Source organism: Spermophilus citellus, assembly GCF_964194105.1.
Source record: "Spermophilus citellus genome assembly, chromosome: 2".
Classification (NCBI taxonomy): Eukaryota; Metazoa; Chordata; class Mammalia; order Rodentia; family Sciuridae; genus Spermophilus; species Spermophilus citellus.
Window position 1 is genome coordinate 141,460,883 of NC_138183.1, and position 20,137 is coordinate 141,481,019.

At 37.1% G+C, this 20,137-nt stretch overlaps 1 protein-coding gene across 2 annotated transcripts in view; it reads left to right on the forward strand.

Moving 5' to 3' along the window:
- LOC308635828 (von Willebrand factor A domain-containing protein 5A-like) overlaps nucleotides 1-13,908 on the forward strand; it is a 30,932-nt gene extending 17,024 nt beyond the window's left edge. The window contains exons 11-18 of one of the 2 annotated variants that reach the window (XM_081270601.1): nucleotides 3,202-3,316; nucleotides 4,108-4,272; nucleotides 4,549-4,649; nucleotides 4,968-5,215; nucleotides 7,070-7,201; nucleotides 7,571-7,701; nucleotides 11,161-11,287; nucleotides 13,600-13,908. In XM_081270601.1, coding sequence (XP_081126727.1) covers nucleotides 3,202-3,316; nucleotides 4,108-4,272; nucleotides 4,549-4,649; nucleotides 4,968-5,215; nucleotides 7,070-7,201; nucleotides 7,571-7,701; nucleotides 11,161-11,287; nucleotides 13,600-13,616 — 1,036 coding nt within the window. In that variant the 3' untranslated portion in view covers nucleotides 13,617-13,908. Of the gene's footprint in view, nucleotides 1-3,201; nucleotides 3,317-4,107; nucleotides 4,273-4,548; nucleotides 4,650-4,967; nucleotides 5,216-7,069; nucleotides 7,202-7,570; nucleotides 7,702-11,160; nucleotides 11,288-11,801; nucleotides 12,130-13,599 lie in introns of those variants that run through there. The other variant, XM_081270600.1, reaches the window with a different exon arrangement.
- Nucleotides 13,909-20,137: the final 6,229 nt, after the last annotated feature.

Genomic DNA, 20,137 nt, shown 5'->3' on the forward strand with positions numbered 1-20,137 from the left:
TAGCAGCCATCCTTCTGTAAAGAAGAGCCTTTTCTCTCTTTCCTCTCTTCCCTTCCTTCTTTTTGTTCTATCAATGTGTATTCTTGAATTCTTCCACTATTTTTTAATGTATTAGGTGGCGTAACTATCATCATCTTTTTAGATTCTCAATATTTCCAGATCTGATCAATGGGAGCCCCTTTTATGAGCCCCCATATCTTTTCCACGTGTTTCTTAGGTATTTGAATATTTTCTTGTTTTCAACCCGGAATGTGCCCTTCCCCGGCCTGCACTCAAGCGTTTCCCAAGAAGCCCTGTTCCATTTAGTTGGAATCATAGGTAGAAACCAGCATTGAGTGCTACCTATGCTTCTGACTATTGGCCGATACTGATTCTAGGTATTTCAGGGGACAGAACTAGCAAATATTTTTTTAAAAAATCTTAAATTTTACTGATGTCCAAATTTCCAATGCAATAACATAGCATTCTTTCTCTTTATCTCAAATTCTATGTTGATATCTTCTTTCGTTCAGATGAGAAACTTAATTTTCCACAAAATCAGTGAATTTATTTATTTCCTTAATCTAACAACACATTCAAAATCTCTCTGTAATATTTTTTAATTCTCTGCATAGAGACCTTCATGTATTTTTCATTAGTTCATTTTCTTTAGGTGTTTGATATTGTTTTAAGTAGTATTTTTCATATTTTTATTGAATAGATATTTAATTTCACTAAAGAAATTAATTTTTCTTACATTAACTTTTATATAATGACTTGCCTCATTGAGATATTAATTCAAATGGTGTACTGTAGATTTGTAGTGCAAAAATTGCCTTTTTCCCTATTCTGTGGAAGATTTCTTCTTAAGTATTTGCTAGAAGTTATAGTGGACTCTCTGGAACTGGAAAAGTATGGGAAATTATTTTTTAAACAATTTATGTTTTTGTATGTTCTTATTTTTATAAAAATTTGAATATTTTTTAAAAAATTCTTTGCAGTAACATTCTACAGATATCACCTTAAAGTGTCACTTAATGTCGTGATGTCTATAGTGATACTACTACCTTTTCAATTTGATATTAGTCATTTGTACCTTCTATTTTCTTCACATAGAAGTTTATCAATTTTCATGATCTTCCAAAGACCACTATTTTTTGTTTTGTTCATCCTCTCTATTTGTACAAATTTTTATTTCATTTTCATTTGTTCCTGTTTCCATCATTTTCTTTCATTTAAAATACTTGGTTTAATAGTTGTTCCTTTTCTAGTATCTTGAGATAGATGTTTAGATACTTAATTATGAGGCTTCTTGTTTGTTTCTAAGTCAAGTTTTTAAAACTATAAATGTAAGTATATCTGTAGTTAAATTCTGAATTTGGACTTGTTATTTTTCATTTGCAAGTTTTTGAGCATATTTCCTAATTAATATGATGATTTTCTTTTTAAGCTGTGTTATTCACAAGCACATTGATTAATTTTCTCAGATTTTCTATATTCGTTTAGTTATCAGATATTTTATATGAATGTTCATAGAAATTCTTTAGACCTCTAAATTATATCCTGCCTCCTGCAGGTCTTACTGTGCTCTGATGGATGTGTACACTAGAATCAGACAATTTTGATATGGTTAGGATCTAATTAACTTCAGCCATGGTGATGGCCAGTCTATTTCTAATTCTCCTCTATGTCTTGAGTGTAGTACCCTAGGGTTCTGTCCAAACAGCTGAGAGGTTTTCAGAGTCACTACCCTGTTGGAGACCTCAGTCGCTGCTTTTTCTTCTCACTTTGGCCATTCGTTTTGTACTTGACACTTTCCTCAAAGGGTAAACGGACATCTGGTACCAGGCTCGAAGTTCTTGGCTTCCTTCCTCTTCCAAGATTTGGCACTTAGCTTCTTAAAGCCTTCGTACACAATTGACTCAATTGTCTTTACTGCTTTCAAATAAATTATTAAAAATATTGTGCACAGCTTCTCACTGACAAGAAACAACTCAGTCCAGCATTGCTGAGATCAGGACAGGGGAAGTTTTGATTCACACATTCAATTGCTATGAAGTCATAAAAATAAGTCATATGTTTAAGTTCTAGTTTTTCTTCTTGCTAGATGTTTGGAAAAATCAATTAATCTCTAAGCAATGGTTTCTTTACCTGAAATGGTGATACTTATAGTAGAACTTACCTTGTAGGTTTATTGTGAGGCTTAAAAGAATAAAACTATGTAAAACATCTAGGAATTGTCCTTGACACAAAATATGCACTATATACATTTTTGTTATTATTGCCGTTATTATTTTATTATCATTGACATGAATCATGTTAGTGAGTTCTAGGCATTTTTCAGTTTAGTTTTTATAAATAAAAACATTTAAAATTATGCATATATGCATTGTATAATATGGACTAGAGTTTAAAAATCATAATGGAAATTTAAAGATGAGATCATAAAGAGACTAGCAGGACGTGATCTTTTGGGAGAATGACTCCACTTAAATCACTGCAATTACATATCTGGTCCTATCCTCACAAGTTAAGAGCATTAATCCTAATACTGATGTCACTTGAGAGTGATGAGTCACACAAACACATGTCAAAATAGACACATCAGCCTGCATTCTAGTGTATGAATTTATGATGAAAACTTTCATTTCTGCCATTTTAAGGCTTATCATAGCATTACTAAGGCATTGTCTGTTTATGTACAATTTTATTTTGGAACCCAAATTGAGGTTAAGAATCTCCATCAGTGCACATGGGCCACAACAGGATGAGAACTTTTACCTTAAGAGTAGGAGGCACTTTTCCATGCCCTAAACCTTGCAGGAGCAACATCATGATGCAGCAGTATCAGTCAGGCACTGATGACAGTTTCTAGCTTTTCCTTGGTTTGCTAGGAGACTCTTGTAGTTAGTCATAGCAGTGTTCTAGTGCCATGTCTAACATTTATAAAAGATGTGATCTTGCACAGATTTCTTAAATTCTTAGGGTCCTTGTTCTTTATGTGTGAAATTAAACACAACCTTGCCTCTGAGGAGACTCAGGATGATTCAATCATACTATTAATTTCAGGAATTTATTAAGGTTCCAAAATATACAATATTCTCAATAAATGGCTATTACAACTTTTCTCAATAAAGTAGACTATCTCATCATGTAGTTTTCACCATTATGTATAAATTTTATAAGTTCCTGTGTCTAACCTCCATTCATTTACAATTACAGATGTTTCTCATTTGGCATTGGAGAAGGTGCCTCCACCAGCTTAATAAAAAGCATTGCCCGGGTGTCAGGGGGAACTTCTGAGTTTATCACAGGCAAGGACAGGATGCAGCCCAAGGTGAGGGGCAAGCCATGTGTCCAGAGGTGGTCAATCCAGACCAAGTATGCAGCAGGGTGGGGGACACTGCTACAAGGGTAAGAGCCTAGCTTGCCTCTAACATGCATTTTTCCAAATACCCAAGGTATGAATTATATTTTCAGAGGAGCTGATTTGGTCTTACATCAAATGTTTTTACTTTGGAGAATGGCATCTGACCCTCATAGCTGGAAGTCCAGAGATAAGATTCTGAAAGAGCTTGGGCTGGGGATATTGCTCAGTGGTAGAGTGTTTGCCTGGCATGCATGAAGCCCTGGGTTTGATCCCAACACCACCAAAAAGAAAAGAAAAAAAAAAACCTCCCTGAAAGAACTTTAGGTCTTGTATTTAAGTGCCCAAACAGAAACTAAGAGCTTTGGCTATCATGTTTGAGACTCCAGTCCTATGCTTCAGGACCTCTTTTAGTGGCAAATTGATATTCCATTATCAGTGTGCACAAGGAAAAGATATCTCTGGTTCTGTTTCTAAGTTCCTCTTTCCCAGTTACTGCCATGTCTTCTCTAGTTCCATTCTCCATGGATCAACTTTCCCTAGCATATCCTTCATTCACATTTATGCTATTAAATCTCTCAACCTTAGCTTCCTGTATATAAAGCAAGATAAATAATACCCATATCCCCAAGATGGGGTTAAAGATTAGACATAACTTGTATTGTACCATATAGCAACTGATACATGATAAATATTGAGTTAATTATAATTATCTTCATCCTTTTTTATTTATGTTTATTGTATTTCCTTTCCTCCATCAGGTTCTTAGGTCTCTGAAGCACTCTCTTCAGCCTGCAGTAGAAGACATCTCCTTGAGATGGAATTTGCCTCCTGGTGTGTCTGCTAACTTGCTTTCTCCAGAACCAACTGTCATCTTTAGGGGTCAGAGGTTGATCCTCTATGCCCAACTCACTGGAAAAATGCCAGTGAGTCCCAGTTCTTATTTGTTTCTCTGTTCAGAGTAGCTACTGCCCTGACAGATTCGTTGAAGCTGGTTGGTGTATTAGGATTTTAGTAAGAGGTTGTAAATGCCAGGTAGAAGCAGCTCTCTATCTCCCCCATCATTTCAGGTCCCTGGTTTCCTGGGATACCTAATCACTACTAAGAAATGATAATGTGCTGAGCTGGGGAGTTGCCCCAGTTCTGATCACTTTCTCTGTGACCTTTTCTTTTTATCACTTTTGTTCTTCTCCAATTTGTAGGCTGCAGAGGCTACAGGAGAAGTAGGCCTCAAGTACACGCTCCAGGGCAAAAGATTTGAAGATAAACTGACATTTTCTCTCAAACCCAAGCCAGATGCTGAGTGAGAATTGTTTTCCCTTCTCTTTCTTGTTTTTCTGACCTTTTGCTCCACTTCACTTCCTTGCCTTTTCATCTTGTTCCTTCTATTCTTATTCTTCCTTCTTCTTTTTTTTCTCCTTTCTTACTGCTTACTTCTTTGGACTGTGGCTTAAAATGTGTCCTTGTATTCATTCTTCCTTTGTGTGCCACTCTGTTTCTATTCTTTCCTTCTCTAATTTTTCTTTCCTCTGCTATCTCTAAAGTTTAAGAGCACCTATTAGCTAGAATGTGGGTGTTTTTCCCCACCTCTCTGGAAATTTCTTTTTTTTTTTCCTTTCAGCCTCGCTATTCACCGTCTTGCTGCCAAATCCTTCATCCAGACCAAAGACCTTGGCCTCACACAGACCTCAGCAATGGACAAAAAAGACGTGTTGAAGATCAGCATTGAATCTGGAGTCATCAGCTCCTTCACAGCATTCATTGCCATAAACAAGGAACTCAAGAAGCCAGTTCAGGGGCCCCGGGCTTACAGGCAGATTCCAAGGCCAGTTCTGTACAAAGCCTTTAGGAGCCCAAGGATTTTATGTGGTGAGTTCTATTCCATGCATAAGTCTCATGAATAGCTGCACACACTATTTTAAGGAAATTGTTGTGAAATATTTTTAAAATCATTGTTTTCTTTTTTTTTAAAAAAAATTATATACACATTTAGTAGTAGATAGACACAATAACTTTATTTTATTTGTTTATTCTTATGTGGTGCTGGGGACTGAACCCAGTGTCTCACACATGCCAGGCAAGCACTCTGCCACTGAGCCACAAACCCAGCTTGCCCTCCACCTCTAGGATTTCTGCCTAGTGTTAAAATTTTGTCTTACTGAAGTAGAATATAATCTATTGGCAGAGAGATTTAATATGAAAAGGATACTAACGTGTACAAGGTGCACATAATCATTTAACAAATAGTTTAAATATGAAGCTGATTTATGTTCTTGATAATGAGGTAGCTAATGATTATCCAAATGGCTGACATTTGGAATGATGTGGTCCTGGAAGTGGTGGAAGTCAGGACTCAAAGAAAAGGCAAAGATTTAAAGGAGTCACTGGGAATAGTTGGAAAATGGATTGTCCAGAGAGAAATAGAAACATCTGTGAAGGAGGGTTGAGGGTCCAGTTAAGTTTGGCGCCTTGACTTATTTTGTGGGACCACACTGCCAAAAAAAACCTTAGCTTATGTTTATCTTTTCAGCAACTTTGGCATAAAAATGTTGGGCTCATTGCAGTTTTGGGGTTTTGCTAGATTGGGTGTAATGAAAGGAAATTACCAATGTGGATTTGTAGATGTCGATAAGCAGTTGGCAAAAATTAAAATTGAGTTGTAGATTGAGTACACAATGAAGATGGAAGGAGGTTGATATATAGGAAAGCAATATATCAAAAGATATATTAAAGACTTAAGTGATTAAAGATTAAAGACTTAAGTGATCTAGAGGAAGTGAAAATTCAGATAAAACAGGGAAACTTGGATATTTATATTTAAAAGTAAGATTTTTTTTCAATTTATTTTTTATAAGTGAAACAATTCTTTGTGATAACAAAACCATCATGACTTGGGAGAGTGAGACCGAAGAAGAATAGAACCCAAGTAATTAAATTGAGAAGGTTAAAAACCTGGCTGTCTCCATGGGAGCTGAAATCTCTCAAGAGGATGGCCGACCTAGGAATAGAGTGAAGTCTCTGGTCTGGTTTTCAGTTTCCTTAGTGGATGATGGGAGATGACCAAGAGTTTGGGAGCTGACAGTAATAAGGACATTTGGGAGGTACCGTGTGAGGGTGGAAGAATATTGATCTGGACTGAATAGGTTGCCAAACCTGGATGGTTGGACTGCAGTACATTGAACAACAGCCAAGTGAGAGAGATGGAGGGAAAAGAATGTTTTGGGAGGATTCATGAGTCTTCATTTAAGACTTAGTTGGAAGGAGCCTCTTGAAATGAAAGTAAAGAGGTAGGTAAGATTGTTTAGCCTGTGTCAGGGGTTAGAGAGGGCATAATAGAAAATAGAGATCTGAGAGTGTAAGGGTGTGTTGTGTTCAGTGGTGAGCTCATGGGAGAAGAATGACACAGTGAGGGTAGAAACTGAAGCTGACTGATATGGATGGGAAAGTGTGTGTCTCAAATAATCCTTAGACTTTATATTATTTTGGCCTGCTGCAGACAGCAAGGGCAACTCATTGTGTACATCGGTATTTTTCAGCTTTTCAACAGAACTCAGGCTATAGTGATTGTTTTTATCTATGGTTACATGGGATTCAGCTTTCTTTGCTACCATGACATATCAGGAGAATGGTTAACATCCCCATAGGCCTATAAATCACCGTGGTCCACAGTGTAAGTGAGCATCTTTCCAGGGACATTTTCTCACCACTGTTTGTCACACATAGGATCAAGCGCACCTCTATTACATACTCAGAGCTTGGGGAATACATGCTCATCTCTCAGAGGTTCTGTCTCTATGATGGGAAACCTGTGTTCTTCCAACAACAGCAGGACCAAGTCAAAAAGTTATCATAAAGGTGAGGTGGCCTTATTTCACTTCTCTAATCTACCATGTAGACTTTCTAGTCTATGACGTCGGCTAATGGGATGATTTCTAAATAAACACAGCCTTTTCCCCCCCTCTCTACCTACATATGTTGTCTGCAGGCAACAGAGTTCTGTCTGGAAACAGCAGAACTCTGCTTTCACCCTGTTTGGGCCCCCATTTCCCTAGTCATCCTTTTACAATTTGGGTTTGAAGATAGACATGGGTACTGTCTGACCATTCTCTCGGGAGCAGACTTGTGGCAGCCTGTCTCTGAATCCTGCAGCTTATCTCAGGTGTGCTCAGAGTTCAGGGGCTCAGTGGTTTCCTCTCATTCCTTTTTTCTATTTTTCCCTCAAAGTGATTGGAGGCACTAAACTTATGCGGCTGATTGACCTCCAAAAAGCAAATGGTTCCTGGGATCTGAATGAAGATCTGACTAAGATCCTAGGTGTGAGTTTGGAAGACCTGCTTGCTGCACACCCTGCCCAGGTAAGATTCAAAGAAAACAATGGAGTAGGTATACTTTTAAGGAAGTAAAGTTTGTAATGGGGAGTGGGGGTGTGTATTGGTCATTGTTTCATCACTGTAACCAAAATACCTGACAAAAGCAACTTAAAGGAGGAAAGATTTGGCTCAGAGTTTTTAGTCCATGGTCAGTTGGCTCCATTGCTTTAGGCGTGAGGTGAGGCAGAATAGCATGGAGAAAGTGCTTGGTGGAGTCAAGTTGCTCAGTTCATGGCAGCATGGACACAGAGAAAGAGCAGAGGAAGTGGGGTGGCAAGGGAGAAGATGCAGCGTTCAGAGGATGTCCTCAATGTCCCACTTCTTCCAAAAATGCCCTGCCTTCTCCCAATAATCCACTCAAATCATTAATCTACCAAATGAATTAATATACTGATGAGGTCAGAGCCCTCATTATCTAATCATTTCCTAAAAGCTCCATCAGTGCATTGTTGCATTGAAGAACAAGTTTTGACATCTTTGGGGTACATTACAGATCCAAACCATAAAAGGGTAGATCAGGATCCACCTGAGAAAGCAGAACACAGAGGGATCCACAGACATTGTTAACTTCTAATAAGTCACGGTTGAAAGTTTTTCTGGTTATTTTAGAATAGAAATAACAAGGAATTTATGGGCCAGCTAGTAGGAGTTCATGTGAAGGTTGATGGAATACAAGGAGAAAGTCACAATCCTTTGGACTTAAAATCATATTCCCTTCCAGACATCTTAAATGTAAAGTTAAAACTCAGGTTGTCTTCTGTACCAGGAATTGTGCTAACTTAGCATTCATGACCACATTTACTCCTCACTTCAATTAAATAAGGTGGGTCCTATTCACATTGTTGTTTGTAGATAAAGAAGCTGAAGCTTACAGGAGTATAAATATGTGTCTGAGCCAGTGAGTGGCAAAGCTGCATTTAATGCTAGGACTATCTGTCCTCAGAACCACTAATAATAACCCCACTATTAATAGTAAAGAATGTGGTTCATACATAAAAATGTTCATCAAAGTCAGGATAGGTGAGTACAAATGGGAGCCACCTAGTTATTTTAATAATTGCAATATACTGACAGAGATAAAATATATTCAGAATGTACATTCAGTTAAGGTAACTTGCTAAAACTTCTACTCCTAGAGAAATTGATAAAATATGATGGCTGTCAAAAACATAAAATCCCATTTCAAACTTTCAAACTTAGGAAAACAATGAACTAACCTTCAGATTTTCTATGATCTGAACATGTAACATCCATGAGTCACCTTTGGCTATTGAGCCTTGGAATTGTGGCTAAGGTTAAATAAAAATTTTAATTGAATGGAGGTGTTCTATGTTGTGAAATATATACTGACTTCAGGTAAAAAATAAACAATGTACAATGTACTATCAAAATTATTTTATGTTGATTTCAAGTTAAAATAATGATTTTTATAGTGTATTGGCTTACATAGATACTAGCTGAAGTCAGAGCTCACCAGTAGAACACATGCTTAGCATATTGAGGTCCTGGATTCAATCCCTGGCACCAAAAAACAAAATAAAGTAAAATAATAATAAAATTCTGCCTATTTGCATTTTACTTTTTAAGGTATAGCTACTGGACAATTTAAAATTCATTCTGTGTTTGGATTTTATTTCTAAAATAAGTTGGAGCAGGGATGATGAAGTTCAAGGAGCACAAGACATGTCAGGTTGACGTTTCCTTTTTGACATGGCAACAAAGCCAACAAATCAAGTGCGTCAGAGACCTGGTAGATATATATTTCAGGAGGGAATTTGAATGTTTTGTAATGATGAATATCTGGACCAAGAGTAAAGGAGGTGAACATTCAGAACAGTTAATTATGAGTTGATTTTTAAAATGGAATATATTTTTAAACCATGAAACTGAATTTTTATATATCTTCTGTGAAGATTTTGATGAGGATATAGATCAGATTTTCCTACTCATGGATGACAGAAAAGAGAACTAAAGTGTTAGGATGACAGAAAAGAGAACTAAAGTGTTAGTCAAGAGTTTGGGGATTCCTAAAGTCCGCTAAACAAGGAATTGCAATTTTTTCATGAAACAATGCGACCACCACTACTGCAAACAGAAAATATAGTAATAATACAACTAAAGAATAGCTTTTGGTTTTAAATTCTCAATGCCACAGTTGAAAGGGGGAGAAATGTGCCTCAAAAGTCATTGCATATTACAAACAACATCAGCATATTGGAAACAGGAAGAGGGGAGGCAAGAAGATTTCCTGACCTGCCACAGTACTGTTGAACTGATCAGAGAATTCATAAGAATTTTCTCCTCCAGTTGTTTTTCAAAAATAATTGTGACATTTGTTTTTAAACCAGGAAAACAGCATGGGAGTTCCTGATGCTTTTACATGATCTTCCTTTTCAGGAAGAATTGAAGGAACTAAAATTTTGATAAAATTAAGACTATTCAAAGAGGACATGGTAGCTTTTTACAAATTTTAAAGCTTATGATATATATAAGAAATTTCCCTTTATCCACTGACTCTATAACCCGAAGTTTTCATGAACAGTTGGTGAAACTCATGGGTGACAGTCTTCTGATCTATGGATGAGATTATCTTTTAAGGAGTATGATTACAATTAGACTATTCAGAATCAGTCACACCTCAATTATTTGCTGGAATACTAACTTTGGGCACTTCATTTCACTTCTGTATGAAGCATTTTTTGTCTTTAAAAATGTGGGACTGGGTGTGGTGGTGCATGCCTATAATCCCAGCGGTTCTGGAGGCAGAGGCAGGAGGATTGTGAGTTCAAAGCCAGCCTCAACAATTTAGCTAGGTGCTAAGCAACTCAGTGAGACCCTGTCGCTAATAAAATACAAAATAGGGTTAGGGATGTGGTTCAGTGCCCAAGTGCCCCTGAGTTCAATTCCTGGTACCCTCCCCCCAAAAAATTTGGTTATTGATAATTCCTCATGCCTTTGTTTAGTGGAGAGTAAGAATGAGGATTAAAATTTTAAAACATGGGGAATGATGTTGGCCAACTTATATCGTTATATCATGTGCATGTACAAAATATGTAACAAGAAATCCCACCATTATGTACCACTATAATACACCAATAAAAATGTGGGAACGAAAAAAAAAACATGAAGACATTTTATAAAATTGCCATGCATGTGTTTCTCTTACACAACTGGGTAGTCCTTGCATGGGTGTTAGGGGTCTCTACACAGCTCTGGATTTAAAGCTTATGACCTTTCTACCCTAAGACTCAGTAGACTGTTGCCTTGGGGTACATGGCCTATCATTGTGCCTTGCAAGTGATAGAGTTAGAGGGAGACCAAATAATACCATGTAGCAGCAATTTGGGACTTGCCAGTAAGGAGGGCATGGCACTCTTTGCATGTCCTTAAGGGACTTCCTGCCCCAGCCCAGAGTCTTCAGGGAAGTCTCTGTCTATTGTACAGCATGTGGACCTCTCAGGCTGGGCCACTGCCCTGGCTGTGGTCTGGCTGCACACCCATGGTAAAGACCAGAAGATGGAGTGGGAGCTTCTAGAAAGGAAAGCGGTGGCCTGGATTCACACCCAAGCAGGTAAGAACCCACTCCCAGGGCCTTTCCTTCCCTCTCAGCTATGCACCTCCAGCCCTGGCAGAGGGTGACCCCAAGAGTCCTCATAGTCACTTCCTTCACAGTCTTGGTCCAGACAATTTCTGGTCTTTCAGGAGTTCTTTTCTTGGCAGGAGGAGGGTAAAATCTTGGATTTGAAGTAGGAGGGGGAGAGTTGAGTAAAGATGTAAGGGAACATGGATGGGGAGTGTGAATTTCTACAAGGACATAAAGTCTGCTTGCTCTCCTCTCTCTCAGTACTAAGTTGAATAAGTACCAGGATGGACTTGGAGAACCTCCTCCTTGGAGGTTTATTATCTCACAGCTGCTGAGTGATTCTGGGACCAGAGAAAACTAAAGGAGAATGTGGGCATGAAGTAAAGAAAAATAAAGAGTATTGAGGAAAGATAAAGCAGAACTCAGGGTTTGGGGGTCACTGGGAGAACAGCTGTCTCATCTGCTGTCCCCCATCCCTGATGGTTCTTAACCTTCTTCACAGGCTCCACTGTGCCCATGCTTGTGAAGGCTGCAAATACTCTCCTGAAGTCATCTGTGGACCCTGCTGTCTTTGCTCCCTAAAGATGTCTTCCAGCAAAAAGAAAAAGGCGGGGTGGGGGGAGAGTTTTCTCCTTGGCTATCAGCACCCTTTCACCATTTCTTCTACTGTAATGTTTTGTGTTTTAAATCTCACCTATATCTCTCTTGAAATAAAAGTAAAGGATGTTCACACCACCTTGCCTCTCTAAGCACATCCCTTTGAATGTAATCTTCTTTCCCCAGCATGACCCTCAGACAAGTAATGGTAGTCCCAGAACCTATACCTTTCCTAGAGAAGTTCAAAGCATCCATATGCAATACTTAATATTCCTCCCAGGCTTTCCAGAGTGATGACAAGAAAAATAGGTGACATGGGCACCAGACTAACAATTTCAATATTCGATGCCAGAGATTGCCTAAATGATAGAATTCTCTGTACAATTTTTGTCACCCATTTTTGCTCTTATATATTTACCAGAACTATACATGTAAGCTTTGAAGTCTTCTATCTTTGAAGGAAGAGTTGGAGGGCAATTAAAAGCCAACATCAGTGTTGATGTGACCTCAAGATTACAAAGAGAAGTACATGAAGGGTACACTGTGAGCCCTAGCCCTGTTGGAATCCTTCTCAGTGAATTCTTCTTGGGTTTGTGAGCCTATACCAGATACTTTTGCTTCCAATATATGCCTAAATGACATGAGTTGGGCTAATTGTTGGAGACAGATGTTCTCTTAAATCCTGAACACCTTGTAATAGGATTATAACCCTAGCGCTAGCCTGAACCCATGAGGACTGCATATTAGGTTCTGATCTAGTGCAATAGAGAAAGAGTAGGATTGATGGTAGACCTGAACCTGGGTTGCTCACCACATAAAGAACAGTGGAAATCCATCTGATGGCTCTCATAACTTATCAGAATGAAGTGGCCCTATTTGCAGTATTGTCAGTATTAGAATGCCTATTTGTATGCATACTTTGTTTTCTGGTCTTTCATAGATTCACTCATTGAATCTTCATTGGTTTTATTACCCTTATTTTCTGTGTCAAATTTGCTGACATGTCCACTGTTCGCACTGAATTCTGTCCCCACATCTCCTGTAGGCTGATTTACTGTCTTGCAAGAAGAAAGCAAAGGGCAGTTTTCAGAAAATCATATATAGCTAGGTACATGAAGACTAAGGCAAATGGCTTACCCCCTCAGGGGTAATTTTTCCATTTGCAGAATCGGGGCGCTAACCTACAGTCTATTAATACATTCATGTTGAATTTTCTAGAATTTGGAGCAGGACCTCAGTAGTTTTCTCTCAGTTATTGGATCATCTATGTGAAAACTGACTTTAGGAAAATTCGTGTGAATGCACTATGGATTCCAATCTGAATGTTCCTCTGAGTTTGCTATGGCTGTGATCAGTGGAACAGGACTGCAGGATCACCTGGATGCTTGTTAGAAATGCAGACTTTTGGGACAACACCAACGATTACTTTACTGAAGTCAGCATTTTAGCAAAGTTCCCTGGTTAACTTGTATGCACATTGGAGTTTGAGACCTGGGGGCCCAGTATTGTCAGGTGGCTGAATCCCACTCTGCAATCTAGATCATCTTTATCTATCACATGAGTATTATTGTAAAAGAAAAGTTTTCCAAGGACCATGAAACTTCTGGAACTACCCTCTGCACATAAAAATATGTCACTGATGTGTTTTATGCATAGAATTGGTCACTACACTTAATGTTCAGCCCCCTTTTCTCACTTTTCAGCTTTCAGACCAGACTAGGATTTGAGGCCGCCTGTGCTTTCAGGAACTGATGATACAGGCTGGGAACCCAAGAGAAATGCTGTTCTCATATCCTTGTGGTTTCCTGTACTCTGCACTTGTTTCCTGCCTGCCAAGAACTTGGCCACAGATAGATGATGGATAACCTTGCCTCAAGATGTTCTTACTCAAACAGAGGAGCTCCAATAGAGTGAGGAGACTTAATGAAATGCCCTGCCGATTCACCCCAATCCAGCACAGTCATCCTGGGGATTGATTATCTGATATTCCTCTCCCAGTTCAGTCCTTGTTTCTTTAAAATCAAGCAGCACAATTCACAATAGCAAGACTGTGGAACCAACCTAGATACCCTTCAATAGACGAATGGATAAAAAAAAATGTGGCATTTATACACAATGGAGTATTACTCTGCACTAAAAAATGACAAAATCATAGAATTTGGAGGGAAATGGATGGCATTAGAGCAGATTATGCTAAGTGAAGCTAGCCAAGCCCTAAAAAACAAATGCCAAATGTCTTCTTTGATATAAGGAGAGTAACTAAGAACAGACTAGGGAAGAACAGCACGAGAAGAAGACCAACATTAAACAAGGATGAGAGGTGGGAGGGAAAGGAGAGAGAAGGGAAATTGCATGGAAATGGAAGGAGACCCTCAGGGTTATACAAAATTACATACAAGAGGAAGTGAGGGGAAAGGGAAAAATAATACAAGGGGGAGGAATGAATTACAGTAGAGGGGGTAGAGAGAGAAGAGAGGAGGGGAGGGGAGGGGAGGGGGGATAGTAGAGGATAGGAAAGGCAGCAGAATACAACAGACATGAGTATGTCAATATGTAAATCAATGGAAGTGTAACTGATGTGATTCTGCAATCTGTATACGGGGTAAAAATGGGAGTTCATAACCCACTTAAATCAAAGTGTGAAATATGATATATCAAGAACTATGTAATGTTTTGAACAACCAACAATAAAAAAATAAATAAAAAAAATTAAAAAAAAATAAAATCAGTCCATCTTCCTTCAGATGAAAACCCCCATGCAATGAACCATCACATGGATTCTGTTTCTCCTCTCAGTTCTGAAGTTTTGCCTTATATATTTTGAAGTTCTTTTGTTAAGTGTATCACCATTTAGGATTATTATAACCTTCTTGGAGAATTGACTCTTCTATCATTAGGTAATGCATACCTTTATTGCTGATGATTTTTCTTTTTCTGAAGTTGGCTTTATCTAAAATTAACATTTCTACTCCAGATTTCTAGTGATTAGTGTTAGCCTAATACATTTTTCTCCATAACTTCAACCTATAAAATTGTTTTAATTTAAAGAAAGTTTCTTACAGAAAACATGGTGTTTTTTTTTTATTTTTTTGCTTGTTTTAGATAATCTACTCTGGCAATCTCTGTGTTTTAAACAGTGTATTTAGATCATTTATATTTAAAGTAATTATTGATATTATTTGGATAATATCTACTGTTTTCGTTACTATTTTCTTTTTTTATTAGTTGCTCAAGACAATACAATGATCTTGACATATCATACATTTGATTCAAATAGGGTATGAATTCTCATTTTTACACATGTACAGATTGCAGGATCACATTGGTTATACATCCATGTGTATATATACAGCAATCCTAGTGTCAGTTGTATTCTGCTGCCCTCCCTCTCCCCTGCCCCTCCCCTCCCCTCCCATCACTATTCTCTAGCCATTCTACTGTGACAATTATCTCTTTCTCTCTCTTTTTTTCTTCCCTTCCCCCTCACACCATCGTATATGTATTTTGTGAACCCATGAGGGTCTCCTTCTGTCTTCCGTGCAATTCCCCTTCTCCCTCCCTTTCCCTCCCTCCTCTTTTCCTTGTTTTGTGGTAATCTTCTTCTCATGCTCTTCCTTCCTACACTGTTTTGAATCACCTCCCTTATATCAGAGAAGACATTTGGCATTTGTTTTCTAGGGATTGGCTAATTTTGCTTAGTGTAATTTGCTCTAGTGCATCCATTTCCCTGCAAATGCCATGATTTTGTTATTTTTTAATGCTGAGTGATATTCCATTGTGTATAAATGCCACATTTTAAAAATCCATTCATCTGTTGAAGGGCATCTGGGTTGGTTCCACAGTCTAGCTATTGTGAATTGTCCTGTTATGAACATTGATGTAGCTGTGTCCCTGTAGTATGCTCTTTTTAGGTCTTTTGGATATAGTCCGAGAAGGGGAATAGCTGGGTCAAATGGTGGTTCCATTCCCAGCTTTCCAAGGAATCTCCATACTGCCCTCCAAATTGGCTGCACCAGTTTGCAGTCCCACCAGCAATGTACAAGTGTACCTTTTTCCCCACATCCTCGCCAACACTTGTTATTGTTTGACTTCATAATGGTTGCTTTTCTTACTGGAGTGAGATGGTATCTTAGAGTGGTTTTACTTTGCATTTCTCTGACTGCTAGAGATGGTGAGAATATTTTGGTGTACTTGTTAATTGATTGTATATCCTCCTCTGTGAAGTGTCTGTTTAGATCTTTGGCCCATTTGTTGATTGGGTTATTTGTTTTTTTGTTGTTTTTGTTACTATTTTCTATGTTTCATTTGTTCTTTGATCTTTCCATCTTGTTTTTGCCTTTTCTAATTTTAATTAATCACTTTTATGTGATATTATTTTGTCTCTACCCTAAACATATTATATTTTTTTAAAAAATGTTTTAGCTGTTGCCTTATAATTTGTAATATACATTTAAAATTAATCTAGGACCACATTCAAGTAACATTGTACCATTTTATGCATTGTAACAGTGTTCCTAAATTCTTTTCTCCCATCCATTATGGAATTGCTCCTACGCATGTGTTTCACTTATTCACCTACCTCCCGAAAGAATTATTACTATTACCTTAAAATTAGCTTATAGATCAATTATGAATAAAAAGTATAGATTTATTTTTATTTCGATTTATTCCTTCTCTTTACTCTTCTTTCTTAATGTGGATCTGAATTTCTGACCTGTATTATTTTCCTTTATACTGTAAATTTCTTTGTTTAGGTATGTTTAAGTACACAGATACTTACTGTTGTTATAATTGCCTATAGTATTTAGTACAGTATCATTATACAAGTTTGGAGTCTAGGAGAAATAGGCTATAATATATATCCTGGTGTGTAGTGGGCATACATCTAGGTTTGTGTGAGTATACAATATCATACCTTTTATCAAATGCTAGTAAGTGTTTTGTGTTTTCTTTATATACTTGTAGCCAAGATCTGAATTCTACTTTCACTAAACACAAAACTGCTCTCTCCCCAAGTCCTACAAGCTGTATATTTATGACTTTATTACACATCAGAAATTTCACAACAACACTATATGGACAACCTTCATGTCTGCGGCTATGTGTGTATCACTCAAGAGGTACAACTACAATACCTAGTGATATGACAATGGCATTCAATTTTCAAAGCAGAAAAATCAATCATATTGGAAATACCATCCTGAATTCACTTTTTTAAGATCCTCAGTTTCAAAACTAGAGATATTTTGACTAGCTGTTTTCCAAACTCAAGAACTAAGATCATACTCTGCTAATTTTGTTTCCATAGAAGATACTTTAAATACTTTTAAAAAATACAATATCAAGTGATTGATTTAGTTTCAGTATTGTACCAAAATAGGGAATTTCTTAACATTTTAATTGTTCATGTAGGAGATGATGTTCTTACTGTTAAGAACTCTTTTTTTTTCTTTTTTTTATTGGTTAAGAACTCTTATAGATAAGATGCAAGTCACTTATCAGATACATGACACTGCTCTTATGGACTTATTTAATTGGTTTAATCTTGACTCCAGCTAATATCTGTTTTAGGATATTTTTTGTACTCTTAATATTTTAAAAAGGAGTAAATTAGCCTTGGAAAAAAGGAAAATCTTCCTACATTATACCAGTTGCATAACAAAATTTAAAATAATCACAGAAAACTTATAGTCACAACAATGCCATAAACTCAACAGAAGCAGAGAATGGAATGGTGGTGGCCAGGGTGTTGAAGAAGAGGAAGACAGGGAGATATTAATCAAAGGGCACAAATTTTCAGTTATACTGACGAAGTATTAGAGATTTACTGTACTTCATAGGGCTTATAGATGATAAACTGCATTTCATACCTAAACATTTGTTTAAAGGTGAAAGAAACTTTTGGAGGCAGTGTGTAGGTTCATTGTATGCACAGGTTTGTGATGATGGCTTCATGGTATATACTTATCTTTAAACTCATTTGCACACATTAAATATATAAATATTTTCATATGTTGATTATACCCCAACTATATGGTTTTTTAAAATTAAAAAAAGAAGAAGAAGCTATTGTCACTGAAATGAAAGAGAAAGAAGAATATCACTGTGGTAGGTAGATCAGCACATTAACTCCTAGTGGGCAGAGGTTAGAAAATATAAAACATTGTTTCCCAGACTCCCTTGCATTTGAGGTTTTGATGTTATTGAAGTTCTGTCAGTCAGATGCACTTGAGAATTGGATGTTGAAACCAAGTCATATGTGGCAAAAAGTAGGACAATGGGTATCTGTATTTGCTAGTATAAACTGTGTGTTAGTACTAGAGCTGCCAACCATAACAGTAGCTTCACATTTCAGCAGCTTTCTTAGTATCTCCTAATTCAGCAAGTGAGTTAGTGACTCAGGTCTACAGCATGGATTTGGATGGAGGTACAATAATAAAATAAAATAATTTTAAAATCAGAAAGAACATGCACTATCTTCAGTTATTCATTCACAATGAGAATATCCTCAGTAGTACACTTAAGACTGTTCTCCTTATATCTTCTTAAATACTTACAGTGATAGAGAAAAGGTGGTTTCATAAGGTTGCTTATTTTATTAATGTATATATTATAATAATTGCTTCTTATTTTTAAAATACATCTGTCTTCCTATTATGTCTGTCCATGATTCATGAGTCAGTTTATCAAACAACTCATATCATGTCTATCCACAAGTTCTGCAAACATCTGAAGACCACATTTTTCTCTCTTTTTATTCTTTGAGTACAAAACTCAAATCTCTGGAATTAATTATCAGTACTTTGAAATTAGAGTCTCAGCTTAGTTTCCTCCTAATTATTTAATATTTAAGTTACTTACTCTTTGTTTTGTAAAAAAATTATGTCAAACAATACCACCTACTTTATGAAATTACTTTTAGAGATTAAGTGTAATAATAAATGAAAATTTTTATCACAGCTTTTATTATGTGGTAAGTGCTTAGAATTAATTATTAACTAAATAATAACTTTTTTGATAATTTGTTTTTGAGACGGTTTATATATTTATTTTGGTCATTCTGTTATGAATGGCTCCCCCATATTTCTCTTTTGAAATACGTACCTGAGGATACATACTGTTAGTAGATGCATAAGAGTTATTATCTAATTATAGTCCTGTCTTAAACAGTGATATTTACTAGAAACAAATACATAGTTACATTGATACACAGATATTTTTAAAAGTGATGAGAGAAATAGTATCACAAGCAAAGGCTTGAAGGTATGAAGGGTTACCAAATGTGGGCATAGCATAGCAGGTGATCTAATATTTAGTAGGCAGCCTATCTTCCCATGCCATCAATCTCATCCTCTTTATGATGATACCATTACTATTATCTCATGATTAGATGATGAATGAGGTTGACAAACTAATTGCTCCCTCAGAGCTATCACTGAGTTCCAATCAGGGCTTAAAAGGATGTAAAAAGCACTTCTAAGAAAGCAACCCAGGGAGAAAGAGTGTATGCTGGTCTCAGTTGCACAAACCCCATGAGATTCTATTTTTTATAAGTAAGGAATGGCGGCTCCTATGGATGGAGCACTCTGTGCTCTGCTCAGCAACGGTAAATGCAAGGTTAAACTTCTGTCAGGGTCTCACCATCAATCTCTGCCTCCTACTTATTAACGAGACCACATATGGGGACCTTTCTGGTCCTTCGAGCTTCTTTTTTTCCTGAAATGGACTTAAAAATCAAATAGCATCATCTAATCAGGGATTATCATGGTGTCTGATTATAGGCAAGGAATAGGGACTTCTGTGAGCCTTAGATAACCAAGGGGAGGGAATGAAGAGCTCACAGGAATTTGAGTTGTTCAGGGAGACTATTCAGGTGTGGCTAGAATTAGTAACAAGTGGTAGAATCTAACTCCCACCCCCTAAAATGTCGTTGTTTTTATCTTAGTGTTGATATTTTTGCCCAATTTAGAGTGGTATAGCTGACTTATTCTGGCATGGTCTTTATTTTTAGAAATGTTTTTCAGAGGCACGTTTCACAGCATATGATTGGAATTTCTATCTTGAATGTGGCTGTATAACGAGAAAGCTCCTGTATTAGATACTATACCACTATACTACAGCTGGTATTATGCTGTAGCATCAAAGGCATGGGAAAACCCAATTTTATGATCTCTAAAAGCTAAAGAGAATTTAGCCAAGTGTGGTCTAAAATGCAGACTGCAAATTACCAGGAATAATTTA